The sequence below is a fragment of the Rattus rattus genome, chromosome 9 (genome assembly GCF_011064425.1).
Source record: "Rattus rattus isolate New Zealand chromosome 9, Rrattus_CSIRO_v1, whole genome shotgun sequence".
NCBI lineage: Eukaryota > Metazoa > Chordata > Mammalia > Rodentia > Muridae > Rattus > Rattus rattus.
Window position 1 is genome coordinate 50,176,439 of NC_046162.1, and position 19,391 is coordinate 50,195,829.

General features: G+C 47.6%; 1 protein-coding gene across 1 annotated transcript in view; it reads left to right on the forward strand.

The window, feature by feature from the left end:
• The first annotated feature begins 74 nt into the window (after window positions 1-74).
• Window positions 75-19,391, forward strand: part of Mink1 (misshapen like kinase 1) — a 52,580-nt gene continuing 33,263 nt past the window's right edge. The window contains exon 1 of the mRNA XM_032914444.1: window positions 75-352. Coding sequence (XP_032770335.1) covers window positions 296-352 — 57 coding nt within the window. The 5' untranslated portion in view covers window positions 75-295. The remainder of the gene's footprint in view (window positions 353-19,391) is intronic.

A 19,391-nucleotide genomic window follows, 5' to 3' on the forward strand; every position in this document is an offset into this window, starting at 1 on the left:
CCGCCCGCTCTCCTGCGCCTGCGCGCAGGTGTCGGCACCCCGCCGGAGGGGGTGCCCGGCGCGTTCGCGTCACGGTCCGCTCCGCGCGTGCGCAGGGCAGCGGGCGGCTCGGGTTGCAGGCGCGCGGGTGAGAGCGCCTGTCAGCCGCTGGGTCGGTCCTCCCGCTGGCCCTCCCCCTCCCCGGCCTTCGGGGCAGGCGCGGTGGAGCCCGCCCCTCGGGTCCCCCGATGGGGGAGAAGCGGCAACGGCGGCAGCGGAGTGAGCGAGCCGGAGCGTGAGTGGCCCCGCGGCGGCCATGGGCGACCCAGCCCCCGCCCGAAGCTTGGACGACATCGACCTGTCTGCCCTGAGGGTGAGCACCGCCCCCAGCCTCGCCCCCGCGACCCCTGCCCGGCTCCGGGGCTCGCGCCGCCCAGGCTTTCGCCCTCTGGAGATTCTGGGAGCCGGTTCGGTCCCCACCCTGTGCTGCCCTCCCCCACACTTGCGTACCACCCCTACCTTGCTGCTGGGATCCGAGTCCCCTCCTTTATAGGCGTTTGAGGGTCACCTCTGGCATTCCTAAACACAGCTCTGCATCACCTGCAGAGCCTTTCTTGCTCCCCCAACCCCGTCGGCCCTTATGTCTGCTTCCTCCACCTCCTCCCCTGGCTCCTGGAATTTTGACTTTGCAACTGCCTCAGCCTCCCCCTCATCCCTCGCTTTCTTCCTCGCCTACCCCTGAATTGCAAGTTGGTCGGCATTTCACCTCCTCACTACACCCCACACACCTCCTACGTCTACATCCCACGTTCACTTTATCCCTTTTCTCGTGTTTCAAGTGCAGCTTTTCAGACGCAGGCATTTCCGGTCTCGGGGTCCCTGAATATTACATTACTAACTCTGCAACCGCGTGGGGCTGGGAGGACAGACAAGTGCACAGTGGGAGGAAGGGAAGCCTGGATTTCCTCGCAAACTCGGACCGGAAGACGATGTTTACATACATGTACAAACACACAATACATGCTGCCTGTGGTCAGTAGGGAGGGCTTGGGGAAACTCGTGGGAGTGGAGGCCAAGGAGAGTTGGAGGGAGGGGCTCATTAGGGAAGCGGTTAGGAGGAAACAACTGTGTCAGGAATGCTTTCAAATAACCCATTTATTGTTCCACGTGGGGCACTTACTCTCTCTCCTTCCGGAATTTTCAATTCAGCAGCATTTGTATGTTTTCCTTTAGCGGGCAGCTTTGTCTTAAGGGCAACATAGAAATTTCAAGGTGAACCACTCCAGACTGTCTCTCTCCCAGGTGGTGTTTGGATTCCGTCCCCTGCGAGCTTTCCCAACCTGCGTAGGTGTAGATAGAGCAGGGTTTCCCCACCTCATGCTTACCTTCGCAGAAGGTCTCTCTACACATTGTCTGCTGACTTTTAAATTAGCCAGGGAAAAGGCAACCACCCCACAAGTGCCCCGGATATGACTGGAGGGGAGAGAGAATTGAAGAGAGCAGAGTCATGTTGTTAATTGGGTTTCTCTAGGTGACACAGTTTTTTTTTTTTTTTTCCCCTCCTCCCTTGCCATTCAGGTCATAATTTGTCTGGTGCAACGTTGGGTTTCTGGAGAACAAGATTGAGCATTGGATCTCTCTCTCTCTCTCTCTCTCTCTCTCTCTCTCTCTCTCTCTTCTCTCTCTCTTCTCTCTCTCTCTGTGCGCACACACTTTGACAGAGAAGGCTTTAGGAGATAAGCTTAGTCCGTGTTTAAACTGGGATACTCAAGTCCATTGGGATATAAGATGTAAGTCCAGGTTTTGAGTAAAGTTTTAATGTGCTTGAATTTGGAATGCAATTGCAGATTGAAGTTGTTAATTAACTCTGGGCGCAGGTTCTCTGGCTGTGGTGACCATAAAGAAACACTGTTACTCAGTGGGTAGGTGCAGACCATGACCTTTGATTTTTCCCTTTGGTCCTCTGCTTCTCTTTTCTTTTGGTTTCTCTGGTAACTTTATCTGGGCCCCCATCTTGGCGTTTCCAGCAATTCTGCAATTACTGTTTGACCTTGGCCATGGTATTTCCCTTCTGGACTTCCCTCCATGAAGTATGTTAGCCTCCTTCCATGCTTACTTCTCCTGGGTTTCCTCTCCTTCCCTTCAAGAGAACCGGGTGACCTGTTCCTTATACTTCTATCTGTCCTGCCTTCTGCTTCTGAAGAAAACAACCCATTTCTCTCACAGTGGTACTTCGGGACCTGAGGAAGAGCTGCAGTTTCTTGAAATGGGACTGAAAGGCTGCTCTTTCCTTACTCCTGGCTTCCTTTGCCATTGCCAGTCTGGTCCAGCACACCTGTGAGAAGTGCTGTGGCCTATCAGGCAGCTGGCCCAGTCACACCTTGTTCTGTTCACGCTTTCTAGATAGGAATGGAAACATTGGGTGAATTAACCAAGTATGCAAGCCTGGTGTTGGTTGTGTTAGAGTGAGAGAAGAGCTTCCTTAGGGTTGAGTAGCTAGCCTCTATGAGCCTCGGATGTCTTTCTCCTCTTGTTTCAAGATAAGGTTTGGCTTTCAGTTAACAGTAAGAGCAATAGTCTGATATTAGAGGAAGATTGAATTGCACTAATCTCTTAGTAAGGAGGCCAGAAGGACCTGTTACTTTGTAAACACACCACCCTTGGCTTCTTGGGCTGTTCATCCATCAGTATGGTGGCATAATGTAGTGGGGGAGGAACATGAGTCTGGTGTTGCTTTCTTGAATTGAAGTCTTAGCTTCCTTACTTCCTGTAAAATGCAGACCCTGGTTCTTTATCCTTACTTCCCTTCCTTCAGACTCTGCAGTCTAACTTCCCTAAGCTCCATTTTCTCGCCTGTGTGACGGGAAGGGCAATAGCGTTAGACATAGTTACTGAAGTTAAATGAAATGATGCATGTTAGTCAGCTCAGTTCCTAGCATAGATCAACTGTATTACCAGTCAGAAAAGCCTCCCAGGAGAACTCTAATAAATAACACTCTCTCCTTGCTTTATGTTTCTGTAAAATTCTGTTTTTCATACTTCTTATCACTAAGAAGGCATAGATCTATTTCTGTCAGTCTTGACTAAAACATGAATTAAGGCTGGGGGGACTAACTCAGTAGTAATTGTCTGTTTAACATGGGCGACACACTAGGATCTTCAGTGCCACAAAAATAAAAGCATACTGTAAGCTAGAATTCTGACTGTCCTGTTCCCTGTCCTCAGTGCCTAGAGCGTTTGATGCAATGGGACTCAGAGACTTGTTAAGTGAGTGCACGCTGGAACAACTGGAAGCTGTTAGTGTAATGCTTGCTTAAAGTAATAAAGAAATGCTAGACTTGGCCGGAGGAGATGGCTCAATGGGTAAAGGCAGTTACAACCTGAACTTGACCCTCAGAACCCACCTGGTAGAAGAAGAAAGTGGGTTGTCTTCTGACTTCATATGTGTGCCAGGATGCATGTATGCATGAAGCCATATTAAAAAAATACACACACACACACACACACAGAGAGAGAGAAATATAAATAAATATGAAATATGCTAGGTGTTGTAGCACAGACTTTCAACCCTAGAAGAAAAGTAAGTGGGATCTTTGAGTTATATGACAGCCTGGTCTACATAATAGAGAAACCTGCCTTAAAAAAACAAAACAAAAAAAAAGTTCAAGGGTAGCCTGGATCACATGAGAACCTGTCTCAAAAACAAGGACAGAAAGAGTCTTTTCTGAGATGCTCTGGAATCAGCCCTTGCCTGTGATAAAGCAGAGTTCTGGATGCTTCTGATCAAACAATGGCTAAAATAAAGTTTGTATTATCCTGGGGCCTCTACTATGAAGTCATCTTTGCCTGTGTCCAAACTTGGTTCTATTCCAGAAGAGTCTTCTGATTTGAAACTGTTGGCTTCTCACAAAGGATAAAGCATGGGCAAAAGAAGCCGGGAGAGGGAGGAGCAGACCCCAGCTGATCTCTTTCTTGTACATCACTGCTTTTGGTTGACCCACTTCATAAATCAAACAGTTTCTTCTTACTGTCCAGCAGCTAGAAGTTTTAGACCGCAGTGTCCCTGCAGCTCTGGGGCCAGGCAGTGCGGCTCTATTGAAGTAATGCCACGGCACACCTTCATGGGATTTCTTATTGGATGGTAGTTGCTGACAGGTGTTTTTTTTTCTCAGATGATTTTGCATGTTTTGTGTGTCTCAAATGATTATGCATGCCCTCTGAGGAAGCCGTTGCTCCTCTGTCTCTGCTGCTGTAGAGCCAGCACCACTAGAAAGCTGGCAGCCGGCCTGTGTCTAGGCTGCGGAGCAGTGGGATTGCTGCTGTGCGCTGAGATGCTAGATGTCCACATGTTGATGACAGATGTCCTAGGCAGAGGAATGGGAGGACTGACCTCCTGCAGCAGCAGCGAGGGCATTTAGTGACCTTCCCCCTAGAGAATGACAGGAGGAGGGGGGATTTGAAAGCTGTGGCATTTGAGGTGATGTAAAATGTTGCTTTGGTAAAGTGATGGAAGGATGATGGGAGAGAGCATGGCTGGAACTGGGTGTTCAGCCATTACCCTGACAGGAGAAACATCACCACCCTTCATGTTGTAGAGTAGAACAAACCGCCATAGCTTAGTGACGCATGAAGGAACAGTTGTGTGGGAAATCGGGGTGTGCGTGTGTATGTGTTCATGTGAGTCTGTGGGTGCACGTAACCTGCGGAAGCTAGGGAATGCTGGATGTCTTTTTTCACTCTCCACCGTACACCCTTGACACAGTCTCCTGACCCAGAGGCTCTCTATTTTGGGCTAAGCTGGCTGGTCATTGAGCTCCTGTTATCTATCTACCTGTTTGATCTCCTCCCCACAATGTCGAGGTTTCAGACACACACAGCTACGCCTAACATTTTGAGTGGTTGCTGGGGATTCAAGCGTACATCAAGTGCTGTCAGCTGCTAACCCATCTTTGTAGTGACCAAAAGTGAGGGTTTGACGGTGACAACAACTGGGGGCTGGCAGGGGGGTTAGTCAGTGAGGTGTCTGCTGCTTGCGATTATGAGGACCTGGCTCCAGGCGTGGGCTGTTGAGGGACTGACTCTGGGTCCACAGCACCCATGTAAAAAGCCAGGTGAGGGGGCTGGGGATTTAGCTCAGTGGTAGAGCGCTTACCTAGGAAGCGCAAGGCCCTGGGTTCGGTCCCCAGCTCCGAAAAAAAAGAACCAAAAAAAAAAAAAAAAAAAAAAAAAAAAAAGCCAGGTGAGGTGGCACATACCTGTAACTCCAGGTGGGGCTGAGGCAGGTGGATCCCTGGAGCTCATTGGCCAGTTAGCCTAGCCAAATAAATGAAGTGGAGAACCATCAAAGAAGAAAGATACTGATGTTGACCTCCCCCAGCCCCTCAACTGCATGTGTACCCATATGCACATGTACGCATATGTAACCGCACCCCACCCCATAACAGGAAGGAGGGTCAGTAAGACATTGATCTGGTCCCACTCTCTCCCCAAGAGCTCATGATGCTGAATAAGGTGCAGATTTAGCCTTACTCCATTGAGCTACAAACTGTGCCTAAGACAGAATAAATGAGACACAATTTGGGCTACTTAGAACACTTCATCACTCGGGAAAGGATGGCAGGAAGTGTTTAACATCTGTTGATGAGCTTGCTGTTTGGTTTAGGTCTGTAAACAAGGAATGTAGTAACCTGTCCACCCAGTCCCATACAAACGTTCTGTCCTGGAGAGCATCTCCAGAAGCCGTCTGAGTCTACCTGCAGAGGTTTCTGTCTCCAGAGTCCTGTCAGCCCTGACCTTTCCTTCATCAGCTGTCATTAAGCATTCCCTTGCTGTTGATAGCCAGGTCTAGACCCTATGGGAAGGATGTGATATTGTACCTAAAACTGTACTAAACATCTGAACCAGTACTCTGTGAGCATCCACTTAAGAAATGCCTTTGCAAACTCAGATCTTAGGAGTACTACCCCTTCTGTGGCCAGGGGTCCTGCTATATTGTTCAGGCTGGCTTCAAAGTCCTGGACTCAATGGGCCCAGGTGGTTGGTACTACAGGCATGTACCACTGTGCCCTCCTAGGCTGTCCTGGTCTTTCTGTCTGTTTTTATGTTTTTATGTGTATGAGTGTTTGGCCTGCATGTGTGTCTGTGCACCTTATGTGTTTTTATGTGTATGAGTGTTTGGCCTGCATGTGTGTCTGTGCACCTTATGTGTTTTTATGTGTATGAGTGTTTGGCCTGCATGTGTGTCTGTGCACCTTATGTGTTTTTATGTGTATGAGTGTTTCGCCTGCATGTGTGTCTGTGGACCTTATGTGTATTTGATGCCTGCAACATCCAGAAAAGGACATAGGAATTCCTTGGAACAGGAGTTACAGTTGTGAGCCACCATGTGAGTTCTAAGGTTTGAACCTGAGTCCTCTGGAAGAGCAGCCAGTGCTCTTAACCTCTGAGCCATCTCCGACCTTGCTCTTACCTTACGGGTAGTGTTTTCCTCAGTATCTTAGAGCTTTCAAAGCTAGGCATTCTTGCTAATCCTGATTGTTATGAATTTAAACTCATTTTCTGCTGTGTTGTAATTAATGAGTGGCCAGTCATCTTGAAATTCAGTTTTCAGCCCCACACTCACACCTACCATATAACGGTTCATGCCATTAGCCCCTTAGCCTCTCCCCAAACCCCATTGAAAACTAGAGCAGGAAGTGGTTAAATTAAATGAATAGAATTTTTTAAAAATCCGCTTCTGTATGAATGTGTGCATGCATTTGTGTATGTGTGTCCTGTGGTGTGTGTGGTTAGAAATCAGGACAACCTTGGATGTGGGTCTTTGAGTTCCACCTTGAGGCAGCCTTTTACTCATTGCTACCCATGCCAGGCTAGCTGGTCTGCAAGCTTCCAAAGGTTCTCCTGTCTCTGCCTCCCATCCTGCCATAGGGTTACTGCACCTGTCTTTACATAGGTTCTGGTGGTTTGAACTTGGTTCTATGCCTGTGTGTTAAGTGCTTTACCCACTGAGCCATCTTCCCAGTCCCAGTTGACCTTTTTGTTATTGCTTTTTCTGGTTTCACTCTGTCACCGAGACTGGTAACACTATGTAGCCCAGGCTGACTCAAACTCAGACTCTGGTGATCCTTATGTCTTAGTTTCCCAAGTGCTGGGATTACAGCGTGACTGTACAAGCTTTGTTTTTCTTGTCACTATTCCCTGACAGTATGGTATGGCAACTGTTCTATAGCATTTATATTTATATTAGATATTAAAAGTGATCTGGAGTTTAAAGTCTGCAGGAGAATGTGTAGGTTCTATGCAGATACTCATGGTTTTAGCTATGCTTGTCAACGAAAGCATACAGTCCTAGCAGCTTCGTCAGGTTGAGATAGAAGAACTGCCAATTCAAGGCCTGCCTAGCTTCAGAGTAAACTTAAAGTTGGCTTTGGCAATTTAGTGAACCGTCTTCCTATCCAGAGTATTAAGAGCACTGGTGAAGCTGGGTGTGGTGGTGCAGGGAGGCAGAAGCAGGGGGGTCTCTGTGTTGAGGCCAGCCTGGTCTACAGAGTGAGTGCTACAACAGCCAGAGCTACATGAGACCTTGTCTTGGGTATGTGTATGGAGGGATGGCTGGTGAAATGAAATGTCTTTGTAGGTAAAGTCACTTACTGCCAGGCCTGTTGACTCAGGTTCAGTCTCCGAGACCCACATGGTGGGAGTAGAGGACCAACTCCCCCAAATTGTTCTCTCACCTCCTCATGTGCATACACAAACATATAAATAGATAAATGTGATTTAAAAATGTTTTTGGCTTTGCAAGATGAGATTTCTCTGTGGAGCTCTGGCTGTCTGCCTGCCTCTGCCTTCTCAGTGCTGGGATTAAAGGTATACTCCACTACTGCCAGCCAATAAATGTGATTTTATGGGTGTGGGGGGTAAAAAGAGAGCTGTAATATCAGTATGGTGGCAAATACCTGTAACCCCAGAATTTGGGGGGTGGGGGGAAGATCAGGAATTGAAGGCTAACCTGGGCTACATGAGTTCTTATCTCAACAAAAGAACAAAAAATGGCCTGGGGTGTGTCTCTGGTAGAGCGCTTGCTTAGCACGTTTAAGGGTTTAGATTTAATCTTTGAAACCAACTGCACTCCTCCACAAAACGTAGTGTTTGCTTTGTTTCTGTTTCAAACTAGAGTCTGGTTATTTAGCTGAGGTTAGCCTTGGAACTGCCAGATACACCACACACACACACACACACACACACACACACACACACACACACACACACACACACACACACACACACACACAAGCTGGTCATAAACTTGGAATTCTCCTGCTTCTGCCTCCCAAATGCTGGGTTAGGTTTATGCCTCTGTGCCAACCTTTTCCATTGTTTTTGTCTCCTGGCTGGCCTAGAACTTAGTTTGTAAGTCAGGTTCCCTAGTCTTCCTGCCTTAACCTTCTAAGTGCTGGGATCTCAGATGTGAGTCACATACCTGGCTTATTTTCACAAGACAAAAACATTTGGTTGGTTGATTGAGAAACATAAGCCAAACTGGCATTGCTTTAAGAAAATAAAAGACACTAAATAGAAATGAAGCCACAGGTAGAATTAGTTAGTGGCTAAAAATGAGTCAGCGTCACTGGTGAACAGTTATGAGCCATGAATCTGAGGTGTTGAAAACTTCACTTTGGTCCAAAAGAACTTAGTCTAAAGTTCTGTGGAGAAAATGTTTTATAAAAAAATGGATTGCTTATGGGAAGGGCTCAGAACTGTAACCCTCATGTGTTTATTTGGGGAGGTTCCTGAGTCGTGGGTCTGTGGACTCACGTGTGGTTATGTAGCAGGTGAGTGTCCTGCTCTGGGAGCTGAGTTCTTAGTCTGAGCAGCGGCTTAGGTAAGCGAGTCTCTCATAAGAACAATCCGACTTGGCCTTGACTTAGCTGTGAGAAGCAGGAGTCTCTCTCTAACGTGAGACAGATTCTGTGTATAAATAGACAGGCTCATTTACATTGTGCTCACATATAGGATGAGTGGGGTGTGTTGGGGAGTGTTAGTGAGTTTTGCATGCTTGAAAGGAAAGAGGGTTAGGGCAGCCACAAGTCTTGGGCTTATTGGAGGAGCCAGACTCCAGAACCAGCTTGAAGGTCAGGTGGATGTGGTGAGACGGTAGGATGGGCCGTGAGGAGTTTGGTGGCACAGCTCACAGGAGTCTGAGAGGTTTGAATGAGGTAAGTGGAGGAAGTAGGGACATTTGAGAAAAGTGAGGCTGGCCGGGGGAGGGAGACCTTCCACAGAGGAGGCAGCTCAGACCTCATACTACAGAAGGTCAGAGCCCCACAGCCAGAGACCAATGAGGCCAGAACTGACCAGTGATGGAACATTCCTGTGGCCTGGGAACCCCAGCCAGCAGCATTCAAGGCTCACTGTGTGCGTATGGCACTGGATGCATTTGATTTGTCTCGGGTAACTCTGCCTCTTCTGTGGGGCCTCATAATACTTGGCCTTCTGAGGGAACATGGAAAATTTCTCACACCCATTTCCACCAGCACCACCGGAGCATGGGATTTGTTGGGGTGGACTGTGAATTGCTCCTGGACCCACAAGGAGTTTTCCATGGACAGTGATTCTTACAGAGAGAGACTGAGGCTCAGAAGGACTAAGTGAGGAAAATCCTACCTTCTTTGAGACGTACCACACCACCTTTGTTTTTTTCCCACAAAGCCTTTGTCATAGTGCCAGCCCTTAGGTGGTTATCTTATTTGCTCCTCATAGACCATATGGTTTAATTTGATTACACATTACTGTAGATCAAATAATCTGTTAGTCATCTTTCCTATAGCTTTCTTATGCACGGGGATCATGATCCGTATTTCCTATTGATCTGTAACTGCCTATAAAGATTCTGAATACAAGCTAGGGATTCAGTGATTATTCAGTTGGTTGGAGGCCGGGCTCTTGACTTGTTCTTCCTACTGGTTTAGTTCCTGAGCCATAACGGATGGTTAGAATATGGTGGGCCCAGGGGATATGGAGCAGTACAAGTTAGTGCTCAGTGATTCACAGCTGAGTGGCACTGCCCTCCAGGGTATGCTTGAAAATGTTGAGGAGGGAGTTTTAACTGTCACTATGTCTTGGGAACACTAAAAGCACTTAGGATATGGGGAGCAGGGACATCAGCCATCCTACAGTCTTGCAGGCATTGTATGAAGAATTGTTTTTCCACTTTTGGTTATTTGTAAAACCTTTGTAAGTTTGTTATGGATGTTAGGCCACAGAAAGACAAGTTAGGTTTCCTCCACAGGGAGGAAGGAGTGCTTGTCTCCTGCTTACCTCTCTCTGGGAAGAGCTTTTGTACATGGCACATGTCTCACAGACTAAGAGCTTTGTCTGCTAGTACACCTCTGAAGGCAAAATAGGTAGGCTCTGTGCCAGACGTGCGGACAGGTCCCATGTTCTCGTCACTACCCACCAGTTCTTTCAAGACACATTTGGAAGATAGTGGTGGAAACCTGAAGAACTCGGACTTTAATTCTCAGTAACTTAATGAAGAGCCTTCAAGAAAACTACTGAACAGGGTACCATGAGAACAGAATGTATGTGGTATGTGTATGTATGTGGTATGGAGCGAGGGGTGTAGAGATATCAGGCTATTTGCTTCTTCTCTCGCCTGGTCATCTTCTGCTTGTCCCTCAAAGGTAGAAGAATGAGTCTCATCCAGGTGAACCCCTAATAAACTGAGAGGTGTGCCTGCTCTTGCCCTCTCAGTTTTCACCCAAGCCTTCCTCCTACTCTCCAAATCTTACAGGGACGTTTGGGAGGGCAGAAGGCCTTGCCATAGTGTCTGGGGCTACAGAAGCCAAGGATGTGCAGCAGAACTTGTCAGGCACTGGTTCTGTTCAGCTGAGGTCCAAAGAAACTGGCAGAGTCCCCCCAGCTTTCACAAATGTGTGGGCACTGTTTTGGGACATACGGCAAAGCAGAATTGGAGGCACAGGAGCATGTGTGCCAGAGCCTGGTTTTTCTGGCCCTCAAATCCTCTCTCATAAGCCCTTCTTTTTCTGCTTTTCTTCAGTTCAGAACAAAGAATGCTTTGATACCACTCATTTGTATTTTAATGTGTTCATTTCAGAAGGGGATTTGGGAGCTGGAGCAAGGAGCACTCACTGAGCAGTGAGTTCTGTCCTTGTGTGATCTCAGTTTTCCTCACAGTGGCCCTTTGAGGTGGATGATGAGCCAGGTTTTCAACAAGAGAAACCAAGAGAAGCTACTTGGAAGTTCAGTAACCCATCTGAGATCTGAGATCGGGCAGTCAGGGAGCGGCTAGACCTGGATTCAGTCTCAGATCTGACTCACTGTAGAACCAGAGCTTTTGTTAACTACCTGCAGTTGGAGGCAGGGAATATGGGGGTGGGCACTGAGGGAAAGGCAGGAGGGCAGTGTGTGGCCAGCACCTTACATTGTTTTCTGCTTGTTTCAGTTGCAAATGTGTAAAATTTCTGTGATCTGTGGCAAATGGATTTTGTAGGTTTGCCCAGGACTTGTAAAGTCCTCAGTGGCTTTTAGAACATGGCTCATTTAATGGATCAGAGAGCCAGTGTGAAAATGGCTCCAGAAGTGCATGATTCAGAGCTCTAGGTCTGTGCCTTTTTAAAACATTTATTTTTGTTTTACACTTCTGAGCTACAATGATCATGTATGAGTGTTTGCCTGCATGTATGTGTGTGCACTGTGTGTGCCTGGTGTGCACAGAAGCATGAAGAAGGGATTGGGATCACAGGTGGTTCTGAGCTTCCCTGTGGATGCTAGAAACTAAGTCTGAGTCCTTTGCCGGAGCTGTAATATTCTTAACCACTGGGCCATCTCTTCAAGCTTTTAAAAAGTATATAATATTATAGTTTTATTTAGCTTTTTTGCTTTGTTTTTGTTTTGACCTTTGACACTTTCAAACAGGGTTTGTGTAGCCTCAACCCTCCTGGAACCCACTATGTAGACCAGGCTGGCCTCAAACCCTCAGAGATCTGCCCGCCTCTGCCTCCCGAGTACTGGGATTAAAGACATGCGCCATCACTGCCTGGCACATTTATCTATTTTTAAATGTAGTTTTTGGTATTAAGTAAATACTGCTCCCATCCTCCAGATGTTCTCATGTTCCCCAGCTGAGTCTCTTGTGTCCATCAAACACTCACTCTGCCCTGATTCCTCAGCCTAGATACAGACTTCTTTCCTTCTGTGTGTAGAATTGAGCAGAGTACTAGACATGGGCAGATGGATGGTTGACATTTGTCTAGTCAGGTGAGGTGAACTGTTTCGGACTCACTGTTGACTTGGAATGTTGGCCTTCTTGCAGGCTCTTCTGTGCAATGACAGGTCTCTGAAAGGGCATCTAGGCCATAAGAGGATTGGGTGGGCAGTAAGAAGAGAAGTGGTTTCCATATTCAGCACCACATAACTTGCAGGAATTCCTGGCCTTGTTGTTCTCATATCTGTCACCAGCCTTTTACTTCATTTCATCCTGTGCTTGAAAGGTATGTGTTGAAAGCAGTGGTTCTCCACTTTCCTAGTGCTGTGACCCTTTAATACAGTCCCCCAACCATAAAATTATTTTCATTGCCACTTTGTAACTAATTTTGCTACTGAATCATAATATAAATGTCTGTTTTCTGATGATCTTAGGCGACTCCTGTGAAATGGTCAGCCCCAAAGGAGTCTCAACCTGCAGGTTAAGAACCACTGTGTTGGGACTGGAGAGATGGCTCAGTGGTTAAAAGCACTGACTGTTTTTCCAGAGGTCCTGAGTTCAATTCCCAGCAACCACATGGTGGCTCACAACCGTCTGTAATGGGACCCAATGCCTTCTTCTGATGTGTCTGAATACAGTGATAATGTAGTCACATATATAAAATAAATAAATATTTAAAAAAACATTGCCTTCGGGTTGGGGATTTAGCTCAGTGGTAGAGCGCTTGCCTAGCAAGCGCAAGGCCCTGGGTTCGGTCCCCAGCTCCGAAAAAAAGAAAAGAAAAAAAAAAAAAAAAAAAAAAAAACATTGCCTTCGAGGAAGTTGGAAAGAAGACCATTTAGAGGGTGAAGGATAATAAATTGTAGCAGCTTTCTGCATTTGTGCATGAGGGGTGGGGTGCATGTGCCACTGGAACAATTTAGAATGAAGTCAGGCCCTGCCTTCCTCTGAGGTGTTCACACCAGTGGACAGACCCAAAGCATGACCCAGGAATGCTTTGGATACCTTAGAACTTAGGTAGGCCCTGCTGATCTAAGTTCCCCCTGTCTGTGCTACCTAACACTTTATTATTTGATTTTTTAGTGGGATGTGGAAACACGAGAGAGAGCTGAGATAGGCTTGGTTATTCAAGTGAGCCAGCAAAAATGGAAGAAGTTGCTGCTTAGTGCTGACTACCCAGGAGGTCAAGAGCCGGGCACTAGAAGCCTGTAGGTCATACTTTGGAAATAGTAACTCAGGAGTGCAGTGGTTAGGACTGCCTGGGAACTGCCTGTCAGAAGCCTGTCCATGTCCTGAGCTTGAGTCCCAGGGTTTGTGGCTCCTGCTTGCTTGTCCAGGAGCTCTCCAAGAGCTCTATAAAATCCCTTTCTCTGTTCTTAGGGGCTGCATGCACTCAGCCTGGTATCAGTTGAGGCCGTTCTTGGATGGAGGTTACCCATGCCTACTGCTCAAAGTTTGAGTGAAGAAATGTTCTATTGCTTTCCTGAGAACCTGCCTTTCTTTTATATTTCTCGGTAGTCTGGTATGCCGTTGCCTTCCCCATGCCTAGTGAAAGCAAAGAGGGCCCTCACTGCTTATGTCTGAAGCAGCATCCACTGGCCACCTTACACTTTTGAAGGTGGCACCAGAGGCCCAAGGCTCTAAAGTTAGAGCTGATTTCTGATACTTGTGTGCTTAGTAACTTTGTTGGCTTGCCCAGTCCCTGACATATTTGAAGTGTTTGTGTGTGCCGGTCATTCTGGGGTCCTTGGTCTAGTCTGTTCAGCAGGTTAACAGTGAGCATTTTACTCCTGCCCAGATGCCCTATCCTGGCTTCATGACCTCGAGTAAAACTGATGTTTAGAGAGTTCCCAGTTGGAGACCTGTTCATATACCTTTCCATAGCTGCTTTTGAACATGCTCCATGGGGTGGATGTAGTGCCAGGAGACCTGGCTCTCCATTCCAACTCTAGCATAAGTTTCTCCTGGACTTGGTTTCCTCACCTGCAAAATGAGGGGTTAGGGATTGAGTGACTTGCAGTCAGAGACTCATTCAAAACCACCTGTGCATAGCCAGGCCCTGCCCAGGGGGTGATTCACTACACTCAGGGTGGGGCCCCGGTATCTTGGTTTCTTGCCCAGAGCTGTGGAAACAGACTTGAGACCCAGAACTCCTTCCTGTCTAACCTAACTCTGAGCTCTGAGTTCATATTATGAGGTGTTTGTTTGTTTGTTTTTAGGTAGGGTCTCACTGGGTCCCCTTGATTGACCTTGCTCTCATAGAAATCCACCTGCCTCTGCTTCCCAAGTGCTGTGACTAAAGCTGTATACACTACAGTTGGCTGTGCCACTGACTTAGACTTACAAATCAGCCAGATGGGGACTCACGGTGTTCTTTGTTGGAGGAAAAACTCCTCTGTGTGTTAAGCCAGGCAAAGGAGGAGTTGAGAAAAATGATCTTGGAGAGGCATGGGAAGATCTCAGGCAGGGATGGTGTTGGAGCATAGGCATGAGATGGAGCATTCGTGCTAGAGACACAGGTAAAAGGAAGGTGACCTTGGGATACTTGATACCCGAAGACTATCCAGATCCAGACGGGTGGTGCTAAGGGAAAAGAATAGACAGATCCAAGTGAGGATTGATTTTAAAAGACAGAATTTTCACTTGGGCTTTGAGGATTGGGGGTAGGAGCTGGAATGGGTGCAGCCTTTTTTCACACAGGTCTTGACAACAGGCTTGGATTTTAAACCCTGCTAATCACTGTGTGATCTTTGGCAAACAGCCAGTACTCCACACCTAATTTTTTATCCTTTGTAAAATGAGGATAACAAAACCCATATAATAGGGCTGTTGAGAGTATTAAATGAAAGTGCTTAGCCTGGTAAATGCTTATTAGATAGGGGGTAGTTGTGAAGCCCTTTCTCCTGTGGAAGAGGGAATCTTGGACAATTCAGTTAACTTTCTCTCCTGATTAGTGTTTTCTTTAAGAAGGAGAAAGCCAGCCAGTCAATTGATTTCATAATAGCCGTGATGAGTCACAGCCCCAGGTGTGGGTCTGGAATTGTAGAGCTTGGTTCCCTGGCTCCAGTTTGCTTGTCCAGGAGCTCTCCAACAGCTCCTGAAAGTCTTCCAGTGTCCCTGAGAGAAAGAATGACTTGAAAAATCTTATCCAAACACGAAACTCCTGTTAGACTTGCCCCTGAGTCAGGGTTCCCAGTAATCCCTGGGCAGTCTCTGCCCCTGCCTGCTTTTGTGAACACTGTGGGCCCACCCAGAGGAAGCACTCAGCCCGAGGGGACAGTCTGGTGGGGCTACACTTGGGATGTGAAAGGCGGGGCTTCTGTATAAACATGCTAGAGTTTGTGTAAGCTGCAGACTCAGGGTTGGGTAGTGAGGATCCCTGGCTCCTTCCTGGGAGTCCTTGTCCTCCCTCCCCATAGCCTCAGCTTGGTTAACTTACTGCCCCTGTGGCTTCAGCTTAACTATCGTGTCCTTTGCTGGCCTTCCTTCCCTATCAGTCTTTCATTGATCTTTCTAATAGTCCTCAGTCCTTTTTTTCTCTTGCGCTTAGAGCTGTGAAACTGTAACTTCCTTCAGTGGATGTCTTGTCAGTAAGCTCCCTGAGGGAGGGCTCTTTCTATTCTGGGTATTACCTGCCACACTCTAGTCCCTGCCACCCTCCTTTCCCAGCCACTTCATCCGTGTTTGCCTGCATGCGTGTCTGTGCATCTCATGCATACTAGGAGCCTGCAGTCAGAAAGGGGTTTGGGAAGCCCTGAAGCTGGAGTTGGAGATGATGGTGAGCGTGAGCTGGAGTTGGAGGTGATCGTGAGCGTGAAGACTGTGGTTGCCACAAGCACTTCCAACTGCAGAGCCATGCTCTGCTGCGGCTCCCACTTAAGAACAGGCTCACTCTAACTTGTTCTGCCGCTGGGGGACCTTGAACTTCTCTCTCTGCCTTTACCTCCTGAGTGCTGTGAGCACAGGTGTGTACCACTTCTTCCAGTGTTCTAAGATGCTGAGGATGGAGCATGCTTCATGTGTGTTAGACTTCATGCGTGTTAGGCAAGCACACTCCCAAATGAGGAACATCCCCAGCCCTAGGCTCTAGATGTTTATTGGTGTGTGTGTGTGTGTGTGTGTGTGTGTGTGTGTGTGTGTGTGTGTGTGTGTGTGTGTGTGTGTGTACACGTGCAGGAGTATGTGTGCCATGACACACATGAGGATGTTTGAGGACAACTTTATAGAGTCATTGTTTTCCTTGCACTTTCACATGTGTTTCGGGTTACCAGGCTTTCCCAGCAAGCACCTTTATCCGCTGATGGCTGTTTGGTGAGTGAATACTGAATTGACTCTTACAGTGGGTGTGAGAGGAGTCAGAGGGGGTTTCTTAGGCAGAGCGGAGAGACAGCCTGGTGGAAAGTTGGGTAACTGCTGGAGCTACCCTGCTGGTCAGGAAGTTCCTCCTTACCTATCTCCCTTTAGCTGCAATTCCTTCTGGGTTGGTTCTTGGTGGAGCCGGGAATGCATGGTCTCCACCCTGTAAAGAGTAGCCCTGGCCTTCCTCTCTAAATTTGTGATTCAGACAGTCAATCTCCACACCCTGCTGTCCCTACCCTCCACCCGCTCTTCTTCCCCTGACTCAGCCTGGCACCTCTGTGCTCATTTTTGGTTTTCTTTGTTGGCCTCTGAACACTCTAGAACCTCCAGCAGGCTGTTGTCTGTCAGAGGTTGGGGTCGTCACCTTCTGCTCTTCTCATCTGGCCTCATCTTTCTGTCTCCAGTGGTGCTAGGGATCGAACCCTGGCCTCCTGTGTTAGTAGGCAAGTGCTTTCCCATTGAACTACATCCCCAGCCCCTTCACTTCTTGTTTGAGACAGGGTCACAAGTTTGCCCACACAGGCCTTGAGCGTGTGTGTGTGTGTGTGTGTGTGTGTGTGTGTGTGTGTGTGTGTGTGTCTGGGATGACAGGCGTGTGCCATCAGACACAGATGCTCACTTCTTTAACTTTTTTCTTACCCTTTCTTATGGCATCCTGTTGGACTTCTTGGACCATTAGAAGCAATATAGAGCTAGGACATGACACAGGTCTCTTCCTTGGCTCTGTGGACACCTGATTCGACAGTAGGAGGCTGGCAATGAGGTATAATGATTTGTTTGTGCTGTAGTTGAAAATGAGCAGGGAGAAGCCTTGTTATTACCCAACCCCTGATTACTGGTGTAGTCCTCCTCCGTTAACTTGGTATCTGCCAGAGTGAATGGGCCTGGTGTCTCCTGCCTCCTTCCTGCTTCTAGGCCTGCCCCTCCCCACTGGGACAGAACCATCCGCCCGTCTGTCTGTCTCTGTCTCTCCCTCCCCCTTCTCTCTTCCTCTCTCCCTGCATCTTCTCAGTTCTTCTCATCTTCATTTTCTCCTAAGCTGCTCCTTTTCCCTCTAAATACTAGAAACATCAACTGTCTTAGAAAACCACCTCTTGCCACAGTTTCTCTGTTCTGTGGGGGTCGATACTTCACGGTGACTCATGCAGATTTGTAGCATGTTATGGACATGAAGACGTTTTTACGTCTGTGAGTTCTTGTGAGAGGAGAAGGGGTAGATGAGAAAGGCAGTGTGAGGTAAAGGATCTGCTCACCTATCATTGCTCCTTCGTCTGACTTCCTGTCTGCACCAGCTACAAAGGCTTGCCTTTCAGCAGCTTCTTAACGCTTTAGGACCTTCCGATGTCTCAAAGGGGAGGGGCTTGCCTTCTGTCCTCATGCAGCCACATTGCTAGCCCCATTCTTGTTTGAGACGGGTTACAAGTTGCCCACACAGACCTTGAGAGTGTGTGTGTGTGTGTGTGTGTGTGTGTGTGTGTGTGTGTGTGTGTGTGTGTTCTCTTACTGCCTGAGTAGCTGGGATGACAGGCATGCACCATCAGACACAGCTGCTCACGTCTTTAACTCTGCTCTCCAGAAGGTCTGAGTTCATCTCTTCTGCCCTCCTGTTCCTGTGGTCTTTGGGCATTACTCTCTTGTTACTGCTTGGGTTTTGCCAACTATGAGAATGGTCCCCTCCTTTTAAAAAAAAAATCTGCTTTCCGGTTATACTCACCTATGACCTCCCCATGCCTTTAGAGAACCTTGTTTTTCTCCCTCCTTCTCCAGAGACAGGGTCTTGGGTAGCCCAGGCCGGCTTACACTGTGTTTCTAAGAATTGTCTTGAGATTCTGATCCTCCTGCCTGCTGAGTGCTGGGATTATAGGCAGGTGACACAATCTGCATGGTGTTACGTGGTGCCCCTTTGCCTCTTGCTTATGTGGAAAGGAGGCAGGACAGAGGCCCAGCCGTTACTGGGTCTCAGTACTACTGCACCATCCCTCTAGACTTCAATTTAAACATGGCTACCTACTGCAACTGTCCCATTTCCAGAATGCCCTGCAGCTACCCTTTCAGGGTACCAATCACACATTTATAGAATAATTCCCGGGGCTGGGGATTTAGCTCAGTGGTAGAGCGCTTACCTAGGAAGCGCAAGGCCCTGGGTTCGGTCCCCAGCTCCGAAAAAAAGAACCAAAAAAAAAAAAAAAAGAATAATTCCCCACCTGTCCTGGTGTTTGGGTACTGGCAAAGCTCCATGTGATTTAAAGCATTGTGAATTTATTTGTTGCATGTGAGTATGTGGAGGTCAGGGGCTTTTGCCTATTAAATTCAGGTCATCAACCAGATGGTGGTGGTACATGTCTTTAATAATTCCTGCAAAGACAGGCAGATCTCTGTGGGTTTGAGGCCAACCAGGGCTACACAGAGAAACCATGTCTAAAAAAACAACCCAAATTAAAATTGAGGTCATCAGGTGTGTGCGGCAAGCACTTTTACCTGTTAAGCCATCTCACTGACTGGAAAGTCTCCACTTAAATCACACTATGACGGTCAGATACAAGGCATCTAAGTGTGAAGCTGCCGTTCTGTCTCATGGATGACAAATAAGACCAAGTGGACAGAGCTAGCAGGAGCAGTGTAGTATTGCCCTCAGAACACTAGACTGGCCGCAGTGCTGGCTTTACTCGAGACCAGAGCTTCTCAGTCCGTGGGTCTCGACTCCTTTGGAACGGTGGTGTGAGTGTTGAATGATCCTTTCACAGGGGTGCCTAAGACCATCAGAAAACACATGATTCATAACAGTAGCAAAATTACAATTATAAAGTAGCCACAAAAATAATGTTAT